The following is a 26614-nucleotide window of genomic DNA, read 5'->3' as shown; positions in this document are numbered from 1 at the left end:
AGTTCTCTTAGATGAAACGCATTGTGCTGCAGTGGTTTGCATATTTTATTATGAGACGTTGCATTACTTTGGAAGAGTGTAATTTTGCCTGAGAGAACAGGGCCTGCTGGTTGGGCAGCCACTCTTGATGCACCAATACTGGGAAATACTGTTATCTCTTTATCCTTCTGATAAATATGAGATAAGGGGAAAAGATAAGTTATTTGCAAGGAGTCTTGATCAAGGCTCCTCCCTTGTCTTAGAAGATGACAAATCAGCATTCCGAAGAGATTGTCAAACTTAGGCTATACTCATTCTAAGAGACACTGTCCCAGGGCGAGTTTAAGTAGACATAGCAAGGCAGGGATGACATTTTCACCAGCTCCTCTCCCTAAATCCTTATTGGACATGGATGTAGCCAATTACTGTGAGGGTCTGGACCCTACCTATATCACACTGGGTTTTGAGAATGCAGAGGTGCTTTATTCTGGGGGTGAGTGCCATGCATGGCAATATAGACCTTTGTCCAAAAGTTGTGTTAAATGTACTGTGAAGTACTTTTAGCATAGTATCTCACAGGTGATTTTGTCATAAAATGTTTATGTATGCCAAAGGAGTCAATTAATAGTTTATGTGACATCACATCCTCCCCTTCAGCTGTCAAACAAATTGCACAAAACCAGAAACCCCCGAACCCTCCTAAAAACTAATAAGGAGATATTTTAATACCACAACTCTGATCCATTCAGAGCTTGGTGGAATGGCATCGTGGGTGCATCCCTGCTGAGGAGAAAAGAAATGGCTCTGATTTTGCATTATTATCATCTCGTTTGAAAACCTATAGATGGGAATGTGATTCTTTGCATTCTGTTTGAGGTTGACCACTAAAACTGAAGTGTTAAATGTGCAACAGTGAGTGAATCATGAAACGCCCAGCTGCCTGGTCTCTTTGCACACTCAATGTGCTAAAATAGTAGTTGCCGAATGAGTGTGGAGCAGATGCAAAAAAAAAAAAACACACAAAAAAAAAACACATGTACTAAACTTCCTCATCTGATCAGTCAGCTTTGACATCTGCTTTGTTTGGAAGGTATGTAGTTTATCTGTCTTATAACTGTATCATTAGGCTACTAATTTAGCTAAAGATAACAAATGTTCTGAATTGAATGCATTGTGTTAAAAAGAAAGTTTAAAGCCAATATTTTAAAGGCAACAAACACAAATAAATAATAGCATTCTCTCAGAAGCAAAGATTGGTAACACTTTACAGTAAGGTTATTTTTAACATAATTAAATGCATTAGGCAATATAAAACTAACAAGTAATATATTTTACAGCATGTATTAATCTTAGTTATTGGTGATTTATAAAAATACAATTATTGTAAGTTCATGTTAGTTCAATGTTAATATGTACTAATACAGTTTTCAAATGTAAAGTTGCATTTTTAACATTCAGCAAGATGCTGTAAAAGATTGCTGTTGCTCATTGTTACTTCACGTTAACTTGTAGTTGAAGCAGGGCCGGCCCAACCCAATAAACAAACTAAACATTTGTTTAGGGGCCCGTGATTGGTTCGGGGCCCCACCCACCACCCCAATTTATTAAATTTTTTGCCCATCAATTACTCTAATCAACAAAACACACAACCATATCAATGAAACGTAGTATGTTTCATTTTGTATATTTTTTCTAAATTAACTAGAATTTTCTCGAAACCTGTAGGGCCCCATACACTATTTTTGTTTAGGGCCCCCAAAAACCTAGCTCCGGCCCCGAGTTGAAGGAATGTATTCAATACAAGTTAAGCTCAACTGACAGCATTTGTGGCATAACGTTGTTTACCACAAAAATTTATTTACATTTCTTAATAATACTGGGTTACAGTGAGTCACTTACAATGGAAGTAAATAGGGCCATTCTGTAAACGTTAAAGTAAATACTGTTAAAGACTTGAAAATATGCGTTAACATGACTTAAATTTTGTGTGTAAAATTATATCCATTTTACAACTTCATTGCCATGACCAGGGTTGGGAGAGTTACTTTTGAAATGTATTTCACTACAGATTACAGAATACAGGCTGTAAAATGTAATTTGCACTGTTGGGGAGTAGCTAACTACATGTAGCGACACCACTAGCTTAACTACATTTTTCAGTATTGACAGTAGCTCAGCTGCTTTTAAAACAGTGTAACTTTTCCAGTCCTTTTAAGTAACTTTGTTCGTGTCCAAATGCTACATCATATTGGTCAGATTATAACTAACAGCCTTCCTTAACTTCAGATGATCTGGCAGCATATTTCTGTCAGAATCAGGCAGCGTCCTCTTCTTCTTTTGTAATGGCAGATCACAAACTAAAATAGTGAATTACCATCATCTACTGAGAGCTTATTACAGCTCACATAGATAAGAAGAGATTGTCTGATGGTTAATAAAAGAACACCATTTTATTCTTCTATGTAACAAAGAATGTTACAGACACTTTGTTCTTAATAGATGACACAACAGCATATTTATCTTTAATATTTCAATAAAATAATTCAAAAAGTTATTATTGCCTTTTGAGGTATTTTGCGTGATATGAGCGTGAAGCGATCATCTGTATTCCGCAACTGCTTTCGGGTCCTTGAATAAAGTATAATGTGAGTAAGCCAGTGCCCTATGGAGTTGGTGCCCTACGCAGACTGCATAGTCTACTTGTAGGGAGCGGTGGTACTGTGAATATGTATTGCGTTTTGGTAACAGTTTATGTTGCCTAAAGAAAAGAAAATATAACAACATTTTAGGTTCAAGGTGAACGTGTCTTGCAGGGACATGCGCAGACATTTTCAGGGGCATGGGCTCAAGTGGGAAAAAAAGGGCACTTCTCATAATTATGTATTTTAAAAATAGTTTTTTTTAAACAAAACGTTAAATATATTAACACAACTCTGAATTTATTTGAATTTCCTCACACTCACGCAATTGTTTCGTACTCAACAGCTTTCTACAAAATAGTCAGTTCACACAGAGATCATGGTCTTCTTTAGTAGTCACTAGGTTTATCACAAGAGCAGGCAGCAGCAAAGGAAACTATACCACAATGTGCATGTTTTCTATGCTACTAGTTTCAAGTATATATTTAGAATAAATGACTGCACCAAAGCGAGGGACATAGTTTCACTGATAATTTGTTTCTTTTGCACAAGGCAAGAAATCATTTTAATTATTTTGGTGTTATTGGAAAACTTAACTAGGCCCTATTCCATGTATGCAAATTAGCGCATTTTAATTAGTGCATGCCTAATTTGCATATCAATGTGGCAATTGTGATGACGTTATTAGACAAATTTGACTGAATTCGCCTGAAGTGTCTCCATTAAGTACACATTAGCCTGTATAGCCATGATTTATTGCCTTAACTAAACTTTAACTAACTTATTACATTAGCAAGTAGCTCATGAGACATGCATGTTAGCAAGACACAAGTTAACTATATTTGGCTTTTGGCTAATTAGATGTAATGTCGAGACACTGGTAGCTTAGTCTTTTGTTCATCATCACTCACCTCCACACAAGCCAAGAAAAACACAACTGTAGGAGCTGGGAGGGGCTGCTGCCTGCCTGTCTGTGTGTCTGATGTGCTGATGTGTGCTGCACTGTTGCACGCAGATGTGGGGGGAGAGAGAGGGAGGGCATCGGAAATCAACAAAGTCTCATCTCCCGACCTGATATTTCGATTTTTTATTCAATAAATATATTTGTTTGACAGGGAAACTGTGCGCAAACAGGAATATATATATATATATATATATATAGCGTTCACGATGTGTAAGATCGGAGATCACGTGCAGCATTCTCATAGATTATATTATTTGTGCAAACAGTTTTCAGTCGAATGAAATAAAGAAAAAGGAGTGATAACTCTTTACATGTGCTTGCTCCACTAGACAGGGTCCTGTTACATGCCTCTGAACAAACAGTGAATCAGACACGAGCATTGACGTCTTTTTCTCTGTTTCATTCAACTGAAAACTGTTTGCAAGTATAATGTAATCTATGAGAATGCTGCATATGATCTCTGATCATCTCGTGAGGTACTGCGAGTTTAGTTCGCTCTTACACTTGTGAACACAAATCTGTAGGTTCAGTAATATATACATCTGTATTAAATAAACAAAGACGAAAGCGATTAAATGATAAGGTAATACAAGACACGTTCACCTTCAACCTAAAATTGAGTTTCTTTTCTTTAGGCAGCATTAACTGTATTACCAAAACGGAATTCAAACACATTTTTTGGGAACACAAGAATATTTTAGGCTTATTTGTTATGATGATTATTATTATTATCTTTACATTTATTATTGTCTTTAGTTCTTAAGTTCTATGCTAGTCATTTTCACCTGTTGCCGCATACTGATACTTGTGTGATGGCAAATGTTTGGAGACGGTAAATGTTTGGATTTGGGGAGGTGGTTATATATAAGATTTGTTTTATCACTTTGTTATTTGTATTGCTTTTTCGTTTTAAGTTTTTTTTTGTTTAAATAAATTAATTACATTTTTCAAAAAAAATCAATAAAGCAAAAAGTATTCACAGATCGTGGAGATTGACCATATAATTGGATATTGATATTTTAAATGCGATTATCATTAAACATTTTTTTTACATATTGCCCAGGCCAAAAGGGAAGATACATGTTTCATGAAGTAAAATGAAGTAATTTTATGGAGACCCGGACAAACACGTACTCAATTCCATATTGCAATGTGTTACCTATTAATATTTGCATATTTGTTTGTTTTTGAGTATATGGGCAATATAAACATTTTATTTTATTGAAAAACATTGTTTTTGAAAATAGTAAATTATTCTTTTGTGGTTTGACTCTTTCTAAAAAAATGCATCAACCAAAATTAAAAAATTGGCTCCTTAGTGAAAAAAGGTTCCCGACCCCTGCTCTATATACAAAGCGCGCGCTTCTGACTTCTACCGTGAACGCGCCATAGCGCTTACATCATTGATGCGTCAACTGCTGGCAGGAAGCGATTTTATTTTAAAGTTAATAAAGTTATCAAGTTGTTTCTTGCACCAACCTATCGATTTGCTACAGAAAACATTAACCGGTCAACTGGAGTCAATTTTACTTTAATGCTGCCTGAATACACTGCCGTTCAAAAGTTTGGGGTCACTTACTCATTCTTTATTATTATTATTATTTTGTAAGATTGTAACTTCTGTTAAATATATATGGAGTGTAAAGTGTTCTTGAGTTTTATATAAATAAAACGTATTATTATTAAAACTTATTCCCATTTTACAGTAATAGTGAAGTCATCAAAACTATGGAATAACAAAAGGAATTATGGGAATTATGTTGTGACAAAAAAAATAAAGAATCCAAAATGAATACAAACTGTGTTATATTTTATCATCATCAAAGTATTCACCCTTTGCCTAGAATTTGCGAAATGTACTCTTGACATTTTCTCAACCATCTTCTTGAGGTATCATCCCGGGATGCTTTTTAACCAGTTTTGAAGGAGTTCCCATCAATATGCTGGGCACTGGCTGGCTGCTTATCTTTATTATTCCAAGTCGCCTATTTAAAAAAAATAATAATTAAATACAATTATAGTTTTGTAATGAAATGATTTAATATGTTTGCACTATTATAGTTTTGTCTACAAAACTAATTTAAAACATTTAAGCATACACCTTCAGACCAAAAGGTTTTTAAGCTCATGAGAAAATTTTCAGTTAAATGACCCAAAACTTTTGAATAGTGTGTGCCTTTTGGAACATCAAATATAGCCAGAAGCCTGATGGCACCCATTTACTCGCATCATAAAGGCCTACAGAGCTCAAACATTTTTCAAAATATCTTAATGTGTGTTCTGCTGAAGAAAGACATTCATACACATCTGGGATGGCATCAGGGTAAGTGCTTGAATAATGAGAGAATTTTCATTTTCGTGCGATCTACTGCTTTAACTAAAATGGCAAATCAATTAAAATATTGTGCATATCATTTTAAATTACTACATCACACCTGTCATTGACTTACAGTATGCCTTTTCACTACAGGGACCATGATGGACACCGCAAAAGTGGCACAGAACAGCTATACGGAGACGGCCGTAAATAATGCATCATCTCCCAAGATCTTCCCGCCATACAGGATTGCCTTGATCACCATCTATGCTCTTGTGCTTCTGGTGGGCACCACAGGCTTAACCCTCATGACAAAATTATTAAAAAGCAACATTCGCTCGATAACTACCATCGCCTTTCTCAACCTGATGGTGGCACACTTTCTATTCCTGCTCACTGTGCCATTCAGAATCTACTATTATGCGTACAATGACTGGGGCCTGTCACCCGGTTTCTGTAAAGTAGTCAGTGCCATGATCCACATCCACATGTATATGGTGTTTATTATCTACACCATCATTCTTACCATCCGTTTCTTGCATTTTTACAAGATTACTCAGCGGACAAAGTTCAACCGGCGGCTACATGCGATGTGCGCGAGTGCCCTCGTATGGTCCGTGCTGTTGCCCATCATGCTGCCCGCCGTGGTGTCTCATTACGGCAAGATGGGTGGAGATAATTTGACCACAACACAAAACCAGTGCTTCAAATATGAGGAGATGTTAGAGGACAATCATATCTACATTCTGAACATGATTGTGTCTATTGTTATTGTTGTTGTGTCGTGCATTCAGGCCTGCATCCAGACGATTATTCTGCTCTCAATTATACTCAAGTACGGACCCGCCAGTCGCTCCCAGCAGGACTTTAGGGTCCAAATGAAGAACCTCTGCTTTGTACTCTTCATGCTTACCTGCCTGGTGCCATATAATCTGTTTCGGCCTTTCTACATGGAACACATTGAAAAGCTTCAAGATATAAACGAGGTGTTCCTAGCCATTACGGCTCTTACCTGTTTTGACATGCTGACGTTCACGGGTTGTGCCATGTGCACTGCAGGACCTCAAGCTGAGGAACACTAGTCAGCCCTTTGTTATTTGCGCATCAATGACGACAAGTCTTCTTTATGGAAGAGCTGTTCGTGTCATAATATAAGTGAATGGGAGTAACCACGGATGGCAACCAAAAGCTTTGTTCGGTTTAGGGTAACCTTAACCCATGAAGGTGCACTCAGTAATTTTTTCTTCATTTAAAAGTTTTACCTCGACAGAACTGAATAGTAATTTTGAAACGTGTATAAAATCATCAGCACTCACCTGAGATGAAGACTCCAGTCACATCAGTAACCTATAAAAGCTGTTTTGTTTTACATGGAGAGGATCTCCTCATCAGGCTGTCATGTTAGAAACACATGACCAGCCGAATACTACCCATTTCATATCAGTTACCACCCTGTTGTTGGACACTTTCTCTCATGAACTGAATTAATCATGGCTGACTGTAAATAGTAGATTTCTGCAAAGACATCGGTAACTGAAACTATTCGGTCTGAATAATTCTGCATTCACACCATTAGGTGTCAGTGTGAGTCCAAGAGGGCATATTCCAAATATTACTCAGCACACCTTCAACCATAGTTTTTGCCTAGTGGCCTAGATGTGGTGTACTGTAAAACATTTCAAACAACTTAAATTTAAGTTGAATTGTTGCCTTACATTTTAAAGTAAAACATTTTAGTAGTGGCAAACTTTCAACCTGCAGTGTCCATTTTCTTTAAAAATACAACTGTGTATGTTCTTTAGGAATGTTAGGTGTATATAATGTTGCGTTGCTGCTCTAGAGAGCTTGTGTTGTGTTTTAGTTATTCAAGGATTTAAAATTTTCATCATTTTAGGTAATAATCTATACACATAAAATCAAACGATTAAACTATGTTAATTCATTCAAAACATTGCTTTGTGTAGTCCTACTGCTCTAAGCAATGTGAGACTTGTATTACAGCACTTATTATATTGTTGCTCCTTTTGTTGGATGAATCGTTTATATTGTTCTCCTCATTTGTAAATCGTTTTAGATAAAAGCGTCTGCTAAATGAATAAATGTAAATTTAATTGATCCTTGGTTGCTTGGTTGGGGAGAGAGAGAGAGAGAAAAGTAAAAACAAGGTAAAAAGAAAGCATAAATAAAGATTTGGCGCCCTCTCTCGGCAATATGAAGAACGATCAGAGACCGAAGGGTAAAACTATATTGCTTATGATTTGAGCCATCAGGCGGTAAGCCGTTGTTTATATGCAGTTTTACTTGAGTGAAAACACAAAACGTCTGTTACATAGCCTGTACATGATTATGTATTTTAGAGTTAATCCTTCATAGCCTATTTATAAACATAAATGTTATTTTTTATTTTATTTATTTGAAGGCTTAGCTTTCTCGCATGCTTTTTTTTAGCTGCTATACTGTGTGAATCCACGCACAGGCAACACGATGCATTTCTTCGGTTTTATTGGGGCTAGTTACTGTTTAACATCTCCACCCAACTTTCAGTTTGTTTAGTAAATCGATCTAATGAGGCTCCCCCAACACCACCAAATGTAGCCTGTTAACCAATGTCAGGCTTATGACATGTTAAAGTCTTTATGTACTCGTGTGTGCTCTCTGTGATATCCTGAACTGTTATTTTAGCGACATATTTTTGACACATGCTCGTTTGGGTTTTACTGGATCAATGCAAATCGTTGTTGGACGGCGAGAAGGTAAGACTATAATAGTTTTGAGTTGCGGACCTATAGAATTAACGGAACAGTCACTGAAAATACACATTTAGCCTACTGAACCGTATTTTTAATGTCGGCCTTTAACCTGGTTAGATAGTTTTAAACTCGTTACAACTGCGCATGTTGATGGATTTGAAGTGCTCCATTTAATCAGCGAGCATTATGACGTCAACATTCCATAAAAGGTTATCTGTTATTCGCTCATTCTTTATTGATGAATAAAAGGCTAATTTACCCCAGTTAATTAAAAAGGTGTTTAACTTTTGTGAAAGTTAAGGCTTTTTGTGAAAGCGAAAGCTTTGTATTATTTTCTAATATGTCCATTTGAGCACAAACAGAGTTTGTATTAAATTAATTACAAATTTGAAATTTGTCAGTATTTTGATCAATATTTTGTTTATTTGGTTGAGAGTTAGGTTTAATAAATTATATATTTCATAGTCAATGTTGTTCAAAAAGTGTTTTTTTAAATGTGTTGTTTTGTGCCCATGTCATAATTCCAACATTGTTATGTTCTCTCAATAACATTACCCCTCTCTTTATTATTATCATTTCACATTCAATGTAAAAAAAAACAAAAAAGCCACATTATTACTGTACCATCTTTATTTGAATTTTGGTCAAGTTTGTTTTAGTCTTTAAATATTAACAGTTGGTTTTAAATACATTTCAGATAAATGGCACTTTTGTATAATTACGAATGCATTACCTTATCGTGATCATGTGAATGTTTTGAGCACTTCCTCATTTAAAACATAGTTTGTTGGAGTAAAGTAAAAATTGTATGATAGCCCCCTTCTTATTCTCTTAGTATAGTTTGAATGCATATTAAACATAACATTTAAATATGACTTGAGAGGGAAATTATTGTTCTCAAATTAATATAATAACAAACTGTTCTCTCTGAATTTGTCTGCAGACAAGTTAGAACTGTTGTGTACAAACATCTGTTTTTTTTACCATCTCCACACTGATGCACTGGTATACATGTTTTTTAAACACTAAAACACTTAATCAACCACTTACCCATAAACAAGTAAACAAACAATAACACCTATGTACATTCGTTTTAAAACCATGTTACAGTTCAGTCCCCATTCATTTAAACAGTGTGCACTGACGTGCGGTCTGGGTAGGCAAACTAGGCACTGCCTACCCTGACAAAATTCAAAAATAAAATGTTTATTAAATAATAAACTTGTATTTGGATTTTTACTTTTTATTCTTGTGATTTATATATGCAATATGTGTGTTATTCCAATTGTTTAGACGTTATGATGACAAATGTAGCAGTTACGCATAATCAACTAAAAACAAATGGTAGAATAAGCAGTGCTTTTACGGCCCATTCAATGCAGACGACACGCGGAAAACCCATGTTGCGCATGCGCACTTCGATCCTGTATTCTTTAACATGTACGCAAAAAGCACAAATCTGCTGTGCCTTTTGACGTAAATATGTTATGCCCGTAATCATCTCCGTTACGTATCAGACATGGACCAATTAAAATCGAGATATTCCTGGACATTTGCGTAGCTAACGTCATTACACCACAGCTAGCGTACATGCCTAATCCCCGCCAGATTCAAAATGACAGCACCAGCCGTAATCACGGAATTAAGAAATTTTTCCAAGCTCGATTTTAATTCCAAATAGGAGTTAATTGCAAGAGGGAGGTCTACGCCAGCCTTAGATGGACTAGTACAGCAAAAGGGCCCAAAAATGATCCGATCATTTCAAACTGATTGGTATGTAAGAAAAGATTGGCTATGTGGCTGCGCTAACAATCAGCGGCTGTACTGCTATCCCTGCCTGCTTTTTTCAACCAGTCAGACTGTTTGGACTTCAGCAGGATATTGTGATTTGAACAACCTGCCCGCAGCTTTAACCAAGCATGAAAAGTCGTCAGCTCACATCCAGTGTCAAATTACACTGAAAACCTTTGGAAAATCTCGGATCGAACTTGCACTTGACGAGCAAAGGAAGCTGAATATAACCTACCACAATGAAAAGGTAAAGGAAAACCGAGAGGTTTTGAAGGATCTGATAAATGCATAACGTTCACCGTTTACGCACTTGTGTGTGTGTGTGCGTGAGAGAGAGAGAGAGAGAGAGAGAGAGAGAGAGAGTACACGATATACATCCTGATTTGTACATTTCTTGATATGCCGCGCTTGTGCGTAACGTTCACTGTTATTACGTATTATTAGCTTAAACAATAAATCAGGTAATCTGGCTTTCATAACTCAGTGCCTAGCCTCTTTAAGACATCACCGCACGTCACTGACAGTGTGTCATAAGTCTGTATCAAAATGGAAGCTCCATCTAGGTTTAAAAAACTCTTACCAGTTCTCTTAGATGAAACGCATTGTGCTGCAGTGGTTTGCATATTTTATTATGAGACGTTGCATTACTTTGGAAGAGTGTCATTTTGCCTGAGAGAACAGGGCCTGCTGGTTGGGCAGCCACTCTTGATGCACCAATACTGGGAAATAGTGTTATCTCTTTATCCTTCTGATAAATATGGGATAAGGGGAAAAGATAAGTTCTTTGCAAGGAGTCTTGATCAAGGCTCCTCCCTTGTCTTAGAAGATGACAAATCAGCATTCCGAAGAGATTGTCAAACTTAGGCTATACTCATTCTAAGAGACACTGTCCCAGGACGAGTTTAAGTAGACATAGCAAGGCAGGGATGAAATTTTCACCAGCTCCTCTCCCTAAATCCTTATTGGACATGGATGTAGCCAATTACTGTGAGGGCCTGGACCCTACCTATATCACACTGGGTTTTGAGAATGCAGAGGTGCTTTATTCTGGGGGTGAGTGCCATGCATGGCAATATAGACCTTTGTCCAAAAGTTGTGTTAAATGTACTGTGAAGTACTTTTAGCATAGTATGAGTTGCTACTTCTTAATTCTTAAACATGTGGGTTTTGTATATGACTCTAGAAAGTAAACATGAGTAGTGTTTCTAAAGGGGAAGGACACCATGTCATTTCTTATTTAAAGGGATAGTTCTCCCAAAAATGAAAATTGTGTCATCATATACTCGCCCTATATTGTTCTAAACCTGTATGACTTTCTTTTGTCATTGGAAATCAAAATATATTAAGCAAAATGACATGGACTGACAGCCTCAGTCACCATTTACCTTCATTGTATGCAGGTTTGTAATGACATGAGAGTGTGTAAATGATGACTGAATTTTCATTTTTTGGTGAACTATTCTTTTAATGAACTGGTGTATGAACTGGATATTTGTTGTTTGAGGATGCTTTCCCTCAGCATGAATCCTTAACCAAAAGGAGATAATTTTTAGCTAACTATTTTTAAAATGTCTCTTCATTTGGTTTAAAATTCAACAGCTGGGTTTCACATAAATCCAAAGAAAGGAGTTGTGGCTCTCAGGATTAGAGATTGGGAACACCATAGTTTAATAGGCTGTTACAAAATATGACAAAACTTTAATTTACTGCCGTCCAAGAACAACAATGCATTCATATCAGAGGAGAGATTATGAGGTGTGGAAGGCTGTTTGTGCCATGATGTTATTATTTTAACAGGTACTTTTTTTATCCAAAACAACTTGATGTACACATACTTACTAACTTGGGAAGCACCCAGCTCAAGGCCACAATGGTGATAGGGGAACTCAGTGACCCTCTAGTTAATGCATTGCCCCTTCAGCAATTAAACCTAGGCCATTTGGGTTTCTGGTCTAGATCTTTAACCACTGTCACCTCTATCTGATAATGCCCAAGATGTGATTTATCCAAGCCTGTTCTCCATTAACCTGATGTAGGATTAAAATGCAGAGGCTGCAAAGATTTGCTAGTTATCTTTACAGTACAGTACAGTACATCCAAACATGGAGATAGTGTAAGGTCATAAAATAATTGGATTGAAAAACTGTTGATGGCAAAGTCACACAGATGGACAGTCAAGTGATTGATTAAATGCAGTTATTGCATTGGTTGTATTTAATGTTCAGCTTAATTGTACACATCTTAGAATCTTTCAACATTACTAATTAAGCCCAAAAAGTGTCAGTTTTGGTGAAATGTATTAAATAACCAATTTTCCATTGTTTTTGTTTTATTTAAGTAATGTAGCAACATGAAAGCATTCTCTCTGAAACTAAATACATTAAAACATGCTCTGCTGACAATTTCTTAGATTACGAAAACTGACAGGCTGAAATTGCCTCTCTGTGACCACACAGGTCATTTGCGGTTGCATTATGTTTAATTCCGAAATGAGAAGGAATCACTTTGGGAATATTCTGAATCAGAAGAGATTGCTTTCAACCCACATTAACATTTAACCATGAGATGTCAATCTCCATTGCATATCTGTCTTTGCGATAAAACAGAGAGTAATCCTAATTAAGTCTGTCCTACAACAGCGGGAGGCTTCAATCAGCCTCGATGCATTAAAGGCTAAAGTCCCCTGCTGCATTTCTTTTGTTGAAATGCTATGATTTTGGATGCACAAAGGAATGATTGATGGAATGATTTTCCATCTGTGTCTATATGAACAGAAGGGTGCCACTCTCTGCTGCATTAGATGGTCTTTTAGGATGAGTATCCTTTGTTCCCTTTTGCAGAACTCTTCTTCGGTTTCCTCGTTAGCACTTCTGATTGAGAGACTGAGTGAAAGGCCAAGATTTGATAGACGTATTGTGCCGTTGCTTATGAGATTCACTAGCCTCTTTGTTTGTTAGCATAACTTGAATTAGCATACTTAGCTTAGCGGCTAGAAGCAGACTGACCCTCATGTTCCAAACCTGTATGACTTTCGAATGTTAGCTTCAGTCACCAATGAATGTGAATGATGACTGAAGCTCACTTTTAGCCTATCATCTCCTTTTGTGTTTCACAATAGACAGTCAGTCTCACAGGTTTGGAAATAAAGGTTAGTAAATGATGACAGAATTTTCATTTTTGGGTGAACGATCCCTGTCACGTTCTTAATTGGATGTGCAATGGACATGATTCAACATCAACTGATTTTAAATGAGCTATAACCTTTTTATAGAAGCCTAGCTCAGAGATTAAAGCCAAAAAAGTGATCCATTCAGCCCTACAGTAAATAGACAAAATAGTGAGTAGCAATTCTATCTAGATTTAAATTTGAACCAAAAATACAATCAAAATATTCAGGTGGCAATATACATTGTGTGGTGAGCCCAATTCCTGATTATCTCTGTTGTTGTCCACAGAAAGCATGCCAACAGAGCCCAGCATCAGTCTAGGAGATAACGGTTTGAGCACCAGCTGCGCAATCTGTGGCGACATAGCCACAGGTAAACATTATGGTGCCTCCAGCTGTGATGGCTGCAAAGGCTTTTTCCGCAGGAGCATCAGAAAAAGTCATGTCTACTCCTGCAGGTACCTTACGCTCACCCAACTGAGACGTTCATGGCTTACAACAAATTTTGTGTATTGAATATAATTTTGACAGAGTTGCAAATAGAGCTGGCAATCGAGAGACAGTTCTTATTCAGAATCGGGTCAATTTAAAAAAAAAATATTGAAACTGAACAATTTTCATGACATTCTGTTGATGACACCTACATCACCTCAGCAAATTACCCAAAAGACAATCAATACATCACAAACAAAACCCAGATTTCTATTGTGTTGTCCTCGCTGACTAGACATGACAACAAACACACTGCGTAACCAGTGTATTCAGCTTTAGGAGTTTTTTTGAATGCATCATTCAAAAAGACTCACAAATCAGTCTCAAACTCATGAATAATCAGTTTGAATTGGTCAAACGACTCACTGATTTGGTCTGAGCAGTTCTTGACTTATTCACTGATCTGCAAGAAATGTCAATCTCAGGATGAACCTAGAAAATCATTCATTCCAGGTTTAGGAACTGGAATTGTTATGTGGAATTGAAACCAGAACCATAAAATCCCTTGTGATTCCCATACCAAATTACAAATACTTCACTAAGACTCAGAATCAATTTTTTATAGCTTTATTGTTGTGTATGTTAACATGGTGTTTACAGAGTCTTGCACCTCCAAGATCATGATTTTTGTCCTTTTGGGCAGGTTTAATCGCCAGTGCGTTGTTGACAAAGATAAAAGGAACCAGTGCCGTTTTTGCAGACTTCACAAATGCTTTCACGCTGGAATGAAGAAAGAAGGTAAACATGCTTTATTTTTTTATTTATTTGCTCCCATTTCCTACAGTTTTAAGCAGATAGCTCATGGAATAACAAGGAAGAAAGAACTCAAGAGAGTAAAATGGATGATGCCATAAAACTAACCCTGATTACACAAGGATGTTTAGTTTATTGGATGTATAACCTTGGCTTAGACTTTTATGATGGGAGATCATGTGCTCCCCACCTCTCTTTCCGCGCATACATGTTGTTCAGGTCTGTTGTCTGTTAAAGTTTTACCTCCTGCTTAGGCAGATTTTCTTAGCATAGAAATATAATTAAAGGTAACCAGAGAGCGTAACTAAATTAAGTGATGTTTTATTTTTTCGTGATCTCCAATTTGCACATCATTGTTTTCTCTTTTCTCAAGTTTGGTTGGTCAGAATATCTAAAAAACGAGAGTAACATCTGAACGTACACATTAACTTTTTTTGTATGGACAGTATACAGTATTTATTCTTATTGCTAGTAGAAACCAATTTCTTTTTATACATTTAAGGGCCTTTGAAGACATTACAATAAAATTGCATTCTGCCAATGAAACCCTTCTTGGAAATGTGTGAGCTTAACTAGAAATTAGCTTGAGAAACACACCCGATATCTGGGCTAATCAGTAATAACTCCTAACAGTTATTAGGTCACTAATCAGTGAATTTGTTTGTGTTGTTTTTCTAAGCGGTGCAGAATGAGAGGGACCGTATCAGCTCTAGGAGGAACATACAAGATTCACATGACCTGCCGCCTATTACTGCCCTTGCTCATGCAGAAGCTCTCTCACAGCAGGTATACTATCCTATCAAGGTTAATCGAAACACTTGCACAGAAATACTGCATACACACACTCAAAGAATGATAAATAATATTTGTAGAAAAGGGCTAGGGGAGGGTAGACTCGGAAAATGAGAAACACACATATAATTAAGTATATCTACAGCAGTAACGTTTATTGCTTTTGAGCAATAAATCATTGCTATGATAGTCAATTAAAGTAGAGGCGTATGGTTTTAATGCATTCTGCTGTAGATAAATAGTCTCTATAGGCAAAAATTTACTAGCGACAGAGTTGGTTAAAGAAAGAAAACAGAAGTTTCATAACAGTAACTCTGATGAAGTTTGCACTTCTCAAAATATGTCTGCTCAATCGTTAATAATAACAATGAGAGATAACGAGTATAATTTGCATGAGTGTCGGTTCCTCTGAGTATCAGTCAATGTCATCAACATTTTTAATCATCTGCATGAGTACCTGTGTGAATTTACCCAGAGAGAGGCAACAACCTGTGTGAACAAATTTGTAGAGGACATGGCAAGATCATTTCTTTTTTTGTGTGTCTGTCAGCAGATTAACATCAGCCCAATGGGCCCTGCTGATGTTTCAGAGAAAAAATCAGCCACTATCGGTGACGTCTCTGAGTCTATGAAGCAACAGCTGCTTGTTCTGGTAGAGTGGGCTAAATACATCCCAGCCTTTGGCGAATTGCCACTTGATGACCAGGTAATGGCCGTTGGAAAGCAACACTGGCTGTGCTAATTGGGGAGGCCCTTGGGTTAAATTGCAGGGCCGTTCACTGAAGCTCAATATTTGCTATTCACATGGCTGACTCAGTTTATCACTCCATTTAGCATGCTCTTTATATGTCTGTTTTGCCCAAAATTTCTGATTTTATTTTTAAGCATGCAAAAGCTTCTAATGCTTTTCATACATTGAGTTACAAGGGTCTGAGTCCACATCAGCAATTCCAAATCTAAATCTGGAAATAAACTGAAAGTTTTAGGATTTTTACAAATGTGAAACAAATAAACATTATGATGCAAAATGAAAAATAAATAAATAAACAATTAAAGGTCACTAATCAAATAAGATTGGCTCCTTGGAACATTCTCAAATCATGAAGGGATAACACAGATCATCAGGTTTTAAAGTTGTGGAGTCCAAGCCAACTCGTATGCATACAGTCATTAAAGCTAAAGCTATTTTTTTTTATAATTATATAATATTTAATTGGCAAAAAGTTTTAATTAGCAAAATACAAAATAGATTTTTTTTACAAGTGTACTATTTAACTATACTCTATATGAATGTAAGTGAAAACAGACCTTTTTTTCCAGGTTAGTTTATTACGAGCACATGCTGGGGAGCATCTTCTACTTGGTGTTGCTAAGAGGTCAATGATATACAAAGACATCCTGCTTCTAGGTAACTGCTAATAGAAAATGTCATTTTGAGCTTTTAACGTATGCCCAGACAATTATTCACATTCTGCAGGTTGTACATTTTTTGTTGCTTATTTCCCATGCAGGTAATGGGTGTGTTATTCAACGAAACTGCCCTGAGCCGGAAATAGGTCGGGTGGCTAACCGTGTCTTAGATGAACTGGTCTTACCCTTTCAGGACATCCAAATTGATGACAATGAATATGCAGCTCTAAAGGCCATTGTGTTCTTCGACCCTGGTACATGCAAATGAAAGACAACTCTTGTTTACCATCCAATATTTATCTAAAACATGAGTTTTCATGTTAATATCAATTTGTTTTTAATGTCTAGATGCCAAAAGCTTAAGAGCTCCCTCTAAGATCAAGGCAATGCGCTATCAGGTTCAGATGAGCCTGGAAGACTACATTAATGACCGGCAGTATGATTCGCGTGGGCGATTTGGAGAGCTTTTGCTACTGGTTCCCACTCTGCAAAGCATCACCTGGCAGATGATTGAGCAGCTGCAGTTTATCAAGCTTTTTGGCCTAGCCAAAATAGATAACCTGCTGCAGGAGATGCTTCTTGGGGGTAAGTATGAGGTGAAGTATTTATTTAAGGCGTTTGGAGTCGAAAAATGACTCATGATCATTTTTAAACTACCGTAGGTGAAAGCAGTTCATGCATTCCGAAATAATTCTGAAACCGATGTGTCCAGTCTTTGTCAGTAATTGTCTTTTTTATATAGTATACTACTGTATATACTGTAGAATGTTTTTTTTTAATTATTAACATTTTTATTGATGCCATTCAACAAAGTAAATAAACAACAGAAAATGCGGAATCAAATGATATACAATTAAACTCTTGATGCCTCATAACCTTTTCCAAAAGCAGTAATCACCACTCTTAGAGTATCTGCCACTTTAGGGGCATCTATGGTACTCCCAAAAAGAGAACAGAGTAGGTGGAGCAGCTGTAAATACCTAAAGAACTGAGATCTGGGAATCCCAAAATGTTGAACCATATTTTCAAAGGATCTCAACACTCCACTCTCATATAGGTCACCGCGCATATGAACCTACCTCACAATCCACTCTGACCAGCAGAAAGGGGACATATTAAAACATAATTTTGTGTTCAGCTATATGCTCGAGGCTAAATTTAAATAAATGTCAGAATTAAACACTCTGGACACTTTTGTCCATACCGAGTGCAAATGCAATATAATGGGGAGTAACAACTTCTCCGGTTAGTTTGATAGAAAGGTTTTGTAATGGCGAAATAGGTTTCAAGGATTTCCTGTTCAATACAAAACCAGGGAGGGGCTCTCTCAGTTGGGAGCGACCAATCAGCCAAATGTCTGAGACAGAATGCATAATAGTAAAACAAAGTCTTGTCAATCTGCCTATGTAATTTACTGAAATGTAATCTGGGACGTTTACTATTCCAAAGGAAGGACTTCGCTATGCTATCAAATTGCTTGAAATAAGAGAGGGGAACATTTATAGGGAGAGATTGTAGCAGGTAGTTCAATTTTGGAATACAATTAATTTTAATAACATTCAACTTCCCAATCATATATAAATGTAATGAAGCACACTTGCCCACATCGGTCGAAAATCTTTTTATTAAGGGGTCAAAAAAAAAAAAAACATTCACTCTGTACCCTGAGAATTTAGAAAAGGAATTAATATTTCTGTGGAGGCAAGGCATAGATCTAGTAAGGTTGGAGACAAATAATAAAATATTATCTGCGTAAAGCAAAGGCTTATGTGCCAGACCTCCCGCCACCACCCCTGGAAATCATCCTCCTTTCTTATTGTGGCTGCTAATAGTTCCAGGGCAAGACAGAACAATAAGGGTTAAAGAGGGCAAATAATCTGGGCAAATAAAATCATCTGAAATTCATGCATTCATTTAAACCACTGCTACTGGGTGTCTACAAAGTAACTTAATCCACCCAAATATCCAAATAGGGTTCCCGAACCCATACATTTCCAAAATTTTAAAAAGATAATCCCTTTCTACCTTATTAAATGCCTTTTTGGCATCAAGTGAAATGGCAGCAACCTGAGACTGATCGTTCGCCACTGCACACGTGACATTAATGAAATGCCTAATGTTGTCAGAAGAGCTGCGGCCCCGAATAAACCCCACCTAATCTATATCTATAAGAGATGTCATGACTTTATTAATCGGTTAGCCAACATTTTTGACAATATTTTAACATGTAGCTGGATCAGGGAATTTGGACGGTAACTCTTACACTCGCTTGGATCTTTGACATTTTTAAGAATCATACTGATCCAGGCTTGCGTCATGGTTGGCGGAAGCTTTCCATTTTTAATTTTTTTAAAATTATTATTATTTTTATTCCTCCCATTTTTCTCCCCAATTTGGAAATGCCCAATTCCCAATGTGCTCTATGTCCTCGTGGTGGTGTAGTGACTTGCCTCAATCCGGGTGGCGGAGGACAAATCTCAGTAGCCTCCGCGTCTGAGACCATCAATCCATGCATCGAATCACGTGGCTTGTTGCGAGCATTACCGCGGATACATAGCATGTGTGGAGGCTTTACGCTATTCTCCAAGGCATCCATGCCACAACTCACCACGCGCCCCACTGAGAGCGAACCACATTATAGCGACCACAAGGAGGTTACCCCATGTGATTTTACCCTCCCTTGCAACCAGGCCAATTTGGTTGCTTAGGAGACCTGTCTGGAGTCGCTCAGCATGCCCTTGATTCGAACTCACGACTCCTGGGGTTGTAGTCAGCATCTGTACTTGCTAGCTACCCAGGCCCCAGAAGCTTTACATTCTTTAATGATTCCGTATAAACTTCTTGCAAAATTGGAGCCAGTTCTTAGCATAAAATCTAAAAACTAAGTGGCAAAGCCAACTGTTCCAGGAGCTTTGCCTGTAGGCAAGGCCTTAATTACCTTGCCTAAGCTCCTCCAAGTTTCTCAGAATACTTAAACAGTCAAGTGAATGTTTAGTGAGCCGGTCCACTCAGAACATGAGTGCAACAAATGACCTAATCACTCCAATGTCTTGCAAGAAATATTCCACAAAACAGCCAAAAGCACAAAGAGCATGCTGATTCATCCACAAAACTGTCCCGAAGGTGGAACCAGCACAAAAAAGAATAGCTCGGTTTCCTCCAACAGTCAAGGGAATGTTCAGTGAGCCAGTCCACTAACCTGGATCGTGAGTACCACAAGATGACTTACCAACTCCATTGACTTTATGAAGGGCATCACTTGCTGTGGGCATGTGAATGTTTTTATGGCCATCCTTTGCATCTATTCTCAATTTGGCCTGAAAAATCAGTGCAAACGCGACCTTCCATTGATGAAAATGTTTCTTGGATGCCTTGATTCGATCACGTATCTCTCTTGATGAATTTGCAAAGTGAAAACAAGAAAATGCTGTGTTTTTTCCAAGTAAACCTTCCTTTATTCCTCGCATAACACAAGATCTTTATTGGATGATCTCAGAAATTTGGCCAGAATTGATCGGGGCATGTCTCCCTCCACGGTTTGCCGTGAAAGAAACCTGTGAGCTCGATCGATTTCCAGCTTATGGCCTGCTATGTTGAGCAGATTCGTAAAGAGCCCATCCAGGAATTTCACCATATCCTGACCCTCTTCGGCCTCAGGAATTCTGACAATACAGATTTTATTCCGCCGGCTACGGTTCTCCATGTCCTCCTACTTCTCCCAGACCTGGTCCAAATCCACCTTGGTCAGTAGTGGATAAGCAGATAATTCCCTCTCCAATCACTCCAGATAATTCATCCTTTTCTCGACATCCTCCGCTCTTGTAACCACATCAGTAATCTGCGCCTCCATGGCAGTGATCGATTGACGTATCACAGCAAGATCCTCCAAGTCAGCAACTACCTTCGTCAGTTTTGCCGACATGTTCAGCATCTCTCACTGCGTTTCCCGCTCTTCTCTGTCTAAATTGACTCCCAGGCTCGCTGCCTGTTCAGGGGTGCCAACTTGAGCACGTAAGTGTCTTTAATGTCTCCAGAGCCCAAAGATTTTGAATTCTTTGACATATTGTCCTCCTTGAACAGTTATGGAACAGAGTGTATTGAATCTCACCGGTTTGTCATTAAAAGTGTTAAAACTAACAAAGTACACAGAGCTCACCGTTCACATGTCCAATCCTTGCATGGCGTCATGTTTCTCTCCTTTACTGTAGAATGTTAAAGGAAGATTCCGGGTTCAATATTAATGAGCTCAATCAACAGCATTTGTGGCATTAAATTAACAATGCATTGTTTTCCTTAATGGCAGATTTGTTATGAAATTTTTTCAAAGTGGGCTCACATTGACTGATCCGTTCAAAAGGGAGATTAGTTTGTTTATAGAATACTTGAGATGTTATAAAATGGCAAATGTGTTTGAAATGAACCGTAAATGGTTGACTTTTTTCTGAAGTTGTTATTTTGCTGTCTCAAAATTATTTGTATTTGTTGACAAATTGTGCCCCATTACTATTGCCCCGGTATCACAATATTACTTTAAAACAGTAGTCTGCTGCAAAAACTGTGGTTTAAATAACTTTACAGCAAAAATAATGAGTTTTAACAAAAATTAATTTAAGTGCTTTTGTAAAATCATAAACTTCACATTTCTTCTTTAATCCCTCCAAAAATGTGCCCCATTCACTTCCATTGTAACTGTCTTACTGTAACCTCAATTTTTGGAAAGGAGGGACAAGTCGAAATAAAATTTTGTGGTAATAAACTTTATGCCACAAAATTCTATGAATTGAGCTTAACTTGAAATGAAACTGGAATATTCCTTCAAATCATGTGAGGAACTTATGCATGCTCTGCATAGGCACAAGTACATTAATTCAGGAGAGGCATCATCTGAATAGGGTGGTGTATGTTAAGGCAAGCCTCACTATTATTATTGCTGAAACGTACAGCATTATTCTTCGATTTTGTGCATGCTGCTACATCTTGCCGAGCCTTAAGGGTTAGGGTTTTGAACAAACCCCTAACCCTAAAATTATCAAATGTATGTACATAAGTTGTCCTGCACAGTTTGTGCTATAGGGATAGTGGTGTGATGGTGACCCTACCAGGCTTTTGAACTAGCTTCATCAGCTTCATAAGAAAGACCATACTGGTCAACCAGCTTCACCAGCTAGGTTTTGCTGGTATAATGCTGGCTGGCTATGCTGGCCTATGCTGGTATGCTGGGAAAGCGCCACTTTTTTCCACAAATGTGAAAATTAAGTTTCAAATCGATACCATGAGAGTGTAGGGGACATCTTGAAAGTAAAAAATAAATAAATATTTTAGTTAGTATATTAATTCACGTGTTTGTCTATTGTACAGGTCTAACCACAGAGCAGCCTCACCTACATCACAATGGTCACCCTCAGGTTCCATTAACTGGGCAGACCATAGTCATTAGCTCTATACCAGTGCCTGGACACTCACAGCAGATTGGTAAGACAGAGACCATTCTATTTATCTATTCATAATACATTCACTTTCAGCTGTCAATAATAGGGCCCAATTTAAAAATAAAACACCCATAGGGATAATTTGTCATCATTTACTCACCATTATGTTGTTCCAAACCAGTATGACTTACTTACTTGCGTGGATCATATAAGGAGACATTAGGCAGAATGTTGACCCTTTATTGTATGGAAAATTATGTAATGAAAGGAAATGGTGACTGAGGTCAACATTCGGCCTAACATCTCCTTTTCTGATCCATGCAAGTAAGTCATACTGGTTTGGAACTACATGATGGTGAGTAAATGATGAGTGTTTTTTTTTTTAAACTGGGCCCTGTTATTGACAGCTGAAAGGAAATGTATTGTGAATCCTATTAAGTTAGGGGTTTGTTGAAACTGGCTGCATACATCTTACATAGGATCTTACAGAGATAATACTTAGCCTTTATTTTATGGTTTAGTTTTATATTGATTAACCTGCTATTTTAATAATTTGCTCATCATTACATACCAAGCTGCTTTAACTTATTATTTTATACTGTATATGTGCATGTTATATCTCAAGGTTTCCCCTATTGCTGCAGATTCTCCAGAGACCCCAATTCCATCTCCTACTCCAGTACAGAACCAGGAGGTCTACAAGCCATCCAGCAGCCCAAATCTCCTGCTACCACCACTGCCCATGCCAAACAGACCCTCTCCTGTGCCTACCCTATGAGCCTCCACCAATCTTTGTTTCTCTATTGCAGGGTTACTGCAGCCCTGTGTGTTTGTGTGTAAACTGCATGAGGTATACCCATCTCATCTCTAGTGCAACATATTTATTTGCGTGAAGGACATTTGGATCTTCTTCGATTCACTGAGACAAATTTCAACTTAAATTTCAAAGTGGCCTTCCACCAATTGAAAAATAATTGTATTTCACTCAGCATCTGGAATGTTATGTTTGTCATTATGGTAAACCTTTCGGTTTCTCTTTTTATCATCCTATGACTGGAATCATAAAGGCCCCTGCACACTTACATACGAAACTGAAGTATGAACGGGTGTGATGCCATATAGAGCAAAATCTGGCCAAAATTAAGATGTGTTGAGTTCATTTTGGTCGTTCGTAACAGCTCGCTAGGGAATCTTTCAGGAAAACTTTGTACCAGCTGCTAATCACTTTACTGCCATGTGTCCATAACACTGGTAGGCCTAGCAGACCCGGCGCCAGACACAAATTCACGGACGGGCATTAAATTTTTTTCAGGGGGGCACAACTGAGATAAACCTAATTCCCTAATTGCATAATAACATTAAATGATATGACCGATTATGAATTGAATATGTATGATACAATGATAATGATCGATAGTAGCCAGTTACATAATGTACTGACGCTATTCAAATTCATAACTGACGCTAAAGATTTGTGCTGTTTAGGCTTGCGCAGCCTCTCGATGAAACAAATAGGCCTAACTGCAGCTCACACAAAGAAACTCAGTTAGCATACTGCGGTAAAAAATTCAAAATGTGTAAGTTAGTTTTTATATTTATAACATGAAGCAACATCATACAACCAAGTGCTGAATACCATCACGATTGAAAATGTAACACTGATTTCGACAGTTCAATAAACAAGTAATTCATATTAAGTCACTTACATTTTAGATGCAATATTGACTTTTTGTTCTATATTAAAACAAAGATCCCAGCAGAAACAGAACGCATCTCACAGTCAACCGCCTGCCACCTGTGGCCGTGACGTCCCTTGCTTGAGGCTATGGCTTTGGCAAGTAACGTTAGACCAACTAGTATCGCTGGAATGGCTAGCTTCTGCAGTGTTGGGAGTTGGATCGACCTCTTGTGAACTGCTACACCCTGGGTGTATTATTTTTAAAATCAGACCAAACACATTTTTATTTTTATTCAGGAGTTTATTCATCATGTATATACAAAACGACAACTTACCAACTTGTAACGAAAGTTACAGTAGCCTATTGATAAAAAAATATAAATAAAAGTGCAAACAAGCAAGGACTGGTGGTTGGTCGACTCCCGTAGACGGTGGGCCGAGGGCCCGTATCTGCTTTACTTTTCGAAATGGATGATCCCCATGGAGGGAGAACCTGAATTTGTAAAGTTGGGACGGTTGTTTTATTCTCAACGATATGAAAAAATACTACTGTTATTGTGTCACGAAATTTAGTTTTAATAGTTTTTCAGTCGACAATGTAGTTGTCTAAAGCTCAAATCTATGGTTTATTCATAAAGATAGAGCCTATTTGACGTTTTCGGAGTGAGAGATCCAGGCGCTCAGCGCTCATGTACCCCACCTGGAACAGCCTTACCTCGCTAGTGCTTCTGACGTTTGCCGCAGGCTCTGATGTCTAGTGGTTAAACATGAGATATAATTCGTCTTGTGTATATCTAACGGGCGATCTTTGGTCTCATTATTCTATAATTTGTTCCTTGGCAAATCGTTTTGGCTGAGGGCAAAGTGAAGTTTCATAACTTTATATTTAGGCTATTTTAACGTTGTATCCTGCAGTAGATGTCTATGGTTTTTATGATGTTGTGTTTCCAAGCAATACCATGGATCAAATGTGTGAAATCAGAACGGTATATTTATTAAAGATTACAACGAAATGACAGGACATCGTATGACAAAAGATGGTTACATAAAATAAAAACAGTGAAAATGCATAACGTTACCTCTACATTCACATTTTGTGTCAAACTGAATATGTAGCATAAGTGGGCAAAATGAGTTAACAAGTTCAATCTTTCCTGGGCTAAAATCACTTCTCGAAAAGATGTGCACAGACAGCAACTTCATATTAGCGCACCAGTGTGTTGACAAACTCGTCACCAACACCGACACTTTCCCACGCACGCTATTGGATGAAGGCAACAAATACGTCATGCATGTCGGACCCCACACGTAGCCGCCTGCTCTATTTGCCGGGAAAATAACCTGGAGAAAGTTACCGATATTATAGTAATGTGCAAAGTATGTGAGTGGCAACAATTTTTATTTGCTTTGTTAAGAAGTGTAGTGGTTATATATAAAAAACTGGGTTATCCATCCCCACAGATCGTCTGAAAACACGAAATCTCCCCTCGGCCCACCGTCTACCGCGGGACTACTAACATTTACGACTAGATTTGATGGTCGAGTGCGGGCGCGGGCGGTAATGGGTTGCGGGAGAATAAAACGATTCGTGGGACTCCCTATCTAAATAAAACATCCAAAAACAAATACATTGTTATTCATTTACTGCACAAAAGCAATAAGAACATCTAAACAAAATAACGATTTACAGTCGCAAGCATAAGTAGATGTTCTCATTATAACGTGTTTGTGCAGCGTTGTGCAATGTAGCCAATCACAGACATATGTGTTGATTTCTAAAACGCAATGGCCAATCAGATGCATTTCAGTTAAAATCCACTCACCGCTCAAAACGTTGGAGTTTTTGTTCAGTGCTGAATTCTGCATGCTGCATAATAAAAGAGCTTTGTGAGATCGCGATTAAATGAGATGTGAGACGTGACGTAGAGTTGATGAAGGGAGACAGGATCGTCCAGGGCGGGCACTAGTGACTCACAGGGCGGGCCAGGCCCCCCAATGCCCGCCCATGGCGCCGGGACTGATTGGTAGTTGTGACCTGGAGCTCCACTTACTTTGAGGCCCTCAACTTATTCCTGTTACATTTTTCAGTCAGTAAAAATCAGTCAACATGATCGCATGCAGAGTTAGTGAGCTGGTGCATACTTACCTACGTCTGTAAGATTGACATTTTCCATGAACATGCCATGAGATTTTTTTTTACATTTTTTTTTTTAAATTAGTCTAAAAAAGGAATCAAATCACCTCAAAATGCCCTTCCACTCTGCTGTTTGATATGCTGCTTTTTACATGTGCCATCTGCACCCGAAATTCATTCACACATCTGCCCAAAATAAGACATGCCGGTCATTATTCTTTTGTCTGTGTTCTACCTATTAACACTCTTATATACACCCATCTTTGTAGTATCAGTGTCTTCAAAAATTACAATAACATAGTCTAAATGGCTCACATTAT

At 37.8% G+C, this 26614-nt stretch overlaps 2 protein-coding genes across 6 annotated transcripts; both read left to right on the top strand.

Moving 5' to 3' along the window:
- The first annotated feature begins 464 nt into the window (after positions 1 to 464).
- On the top strand, positions 465 to 24187 carry LOC127635392 (hepatocyte nuclear factor 4-gamma-like). 5 transcript variants are annotated; one of them, XM_052115389.1, is made up of 10 exons: positions 465 to 472; positions 13896 to 14064; positions 14742 to 14836; positions 15531 to 15637; positions 16194 to 16349; positions 16964 to 17051; positions 17155 to 17307; positions 17402 to 17638; positions 22412 to 22525; positions 23127 to 24187. In XM_052115389.1, the coding sequence occupies exons 2-10, from the start codon at positions 13901 to 13903 to the stop codon at positions 23258 to 23260; spliced, it is 1248 nt and encodes a 415-aa protein (XP_051971349.1). In that variant the 5' UTR covers positions 465 to 472; positions 13896 to 13900; the 3' UTR covers positions 23261 to 24187. The 5 variants fall into 5 exon arrangements, with proteins under 5 accessions (XP_051971349.1, XP_051971348.1, XP_051971350.1 ...); XM_052115388.1 differs by lacking the exon at positions 465 to 472 and adding an exon at positions 8175 to 8652; XM_052115390.1 differs by lacking the exon at positions 465 to 472 and adding an exon at positions 10591 to 10687.
- On the top strand, positions 6059 to 7556 carry LOC127635393 (probable G-protein coupled receptor 141). The gene has a single exon (XM_052115391.1). The coding sequence runs from the start codon at positions 6061 to 6063 to the stop codon at positions 6979 to 6981; it is 921 nt and encodes a 306-aa protein (XP_051971351.1). The 5' UTR covers positions 6059 to 6060; the 3' UTR covers positions 6982 to 7556.
- Positions 24188 to 26614: the final 2427 nt, after the last annotated feature.

This window comes from Xyrauchen texanus, chromosome 42, assembly GCF_025860055.1.
Source record: "Xyrauchen texanus isolate HMW12.3.18 chromosome 42, RBS_HiC_50CHRs, whole genome shotgun sequence".
In the NCBI taxonomy this organism is placed as follows: Eukaryota; Metazoa; Chordata; class Actinopteri; order Cypriniformes; family Catostomidae; genus Xyrauchen; species Xyrauchen texanus.
The sequence above is the reverse complement of the archived record's forward strand: the minus strand, read 5'-3'. Positions and strand labels throughout refer to the sequence as shown.

Bases quoted from the DNA above. Each gene is read 5' to 3' on its own strand.
- LOC127635392 (XM_052115386.1), top strand. From the start codon at position 11,367: ATGAAATTTTCACCAGCTCCTCTCCCTAAATCCTTATTGGACATGGAT. The intron at 15,638-16,193 runs GTATACTATCCT...TGTGTCTGTCAG, and splicing joins CAGAAGCTCTCTCACAGCAG to CAGATTAACATCAGCCCAAT. The intron at 17,639-22,411 runs GTAAGTATGAGG...TCTATTGTACAG, and splicing joins GCAGGAGATGCTTCTTGGGG to GTCTAACCACAGAGCAGCCT.
- LOC127635393 (XM_052115391.1), top strand. From the start codon at position 6,061: ATGGACACCGCAAAAGTGGCACAGAACAGCTATACGGAGACGGCCGTA.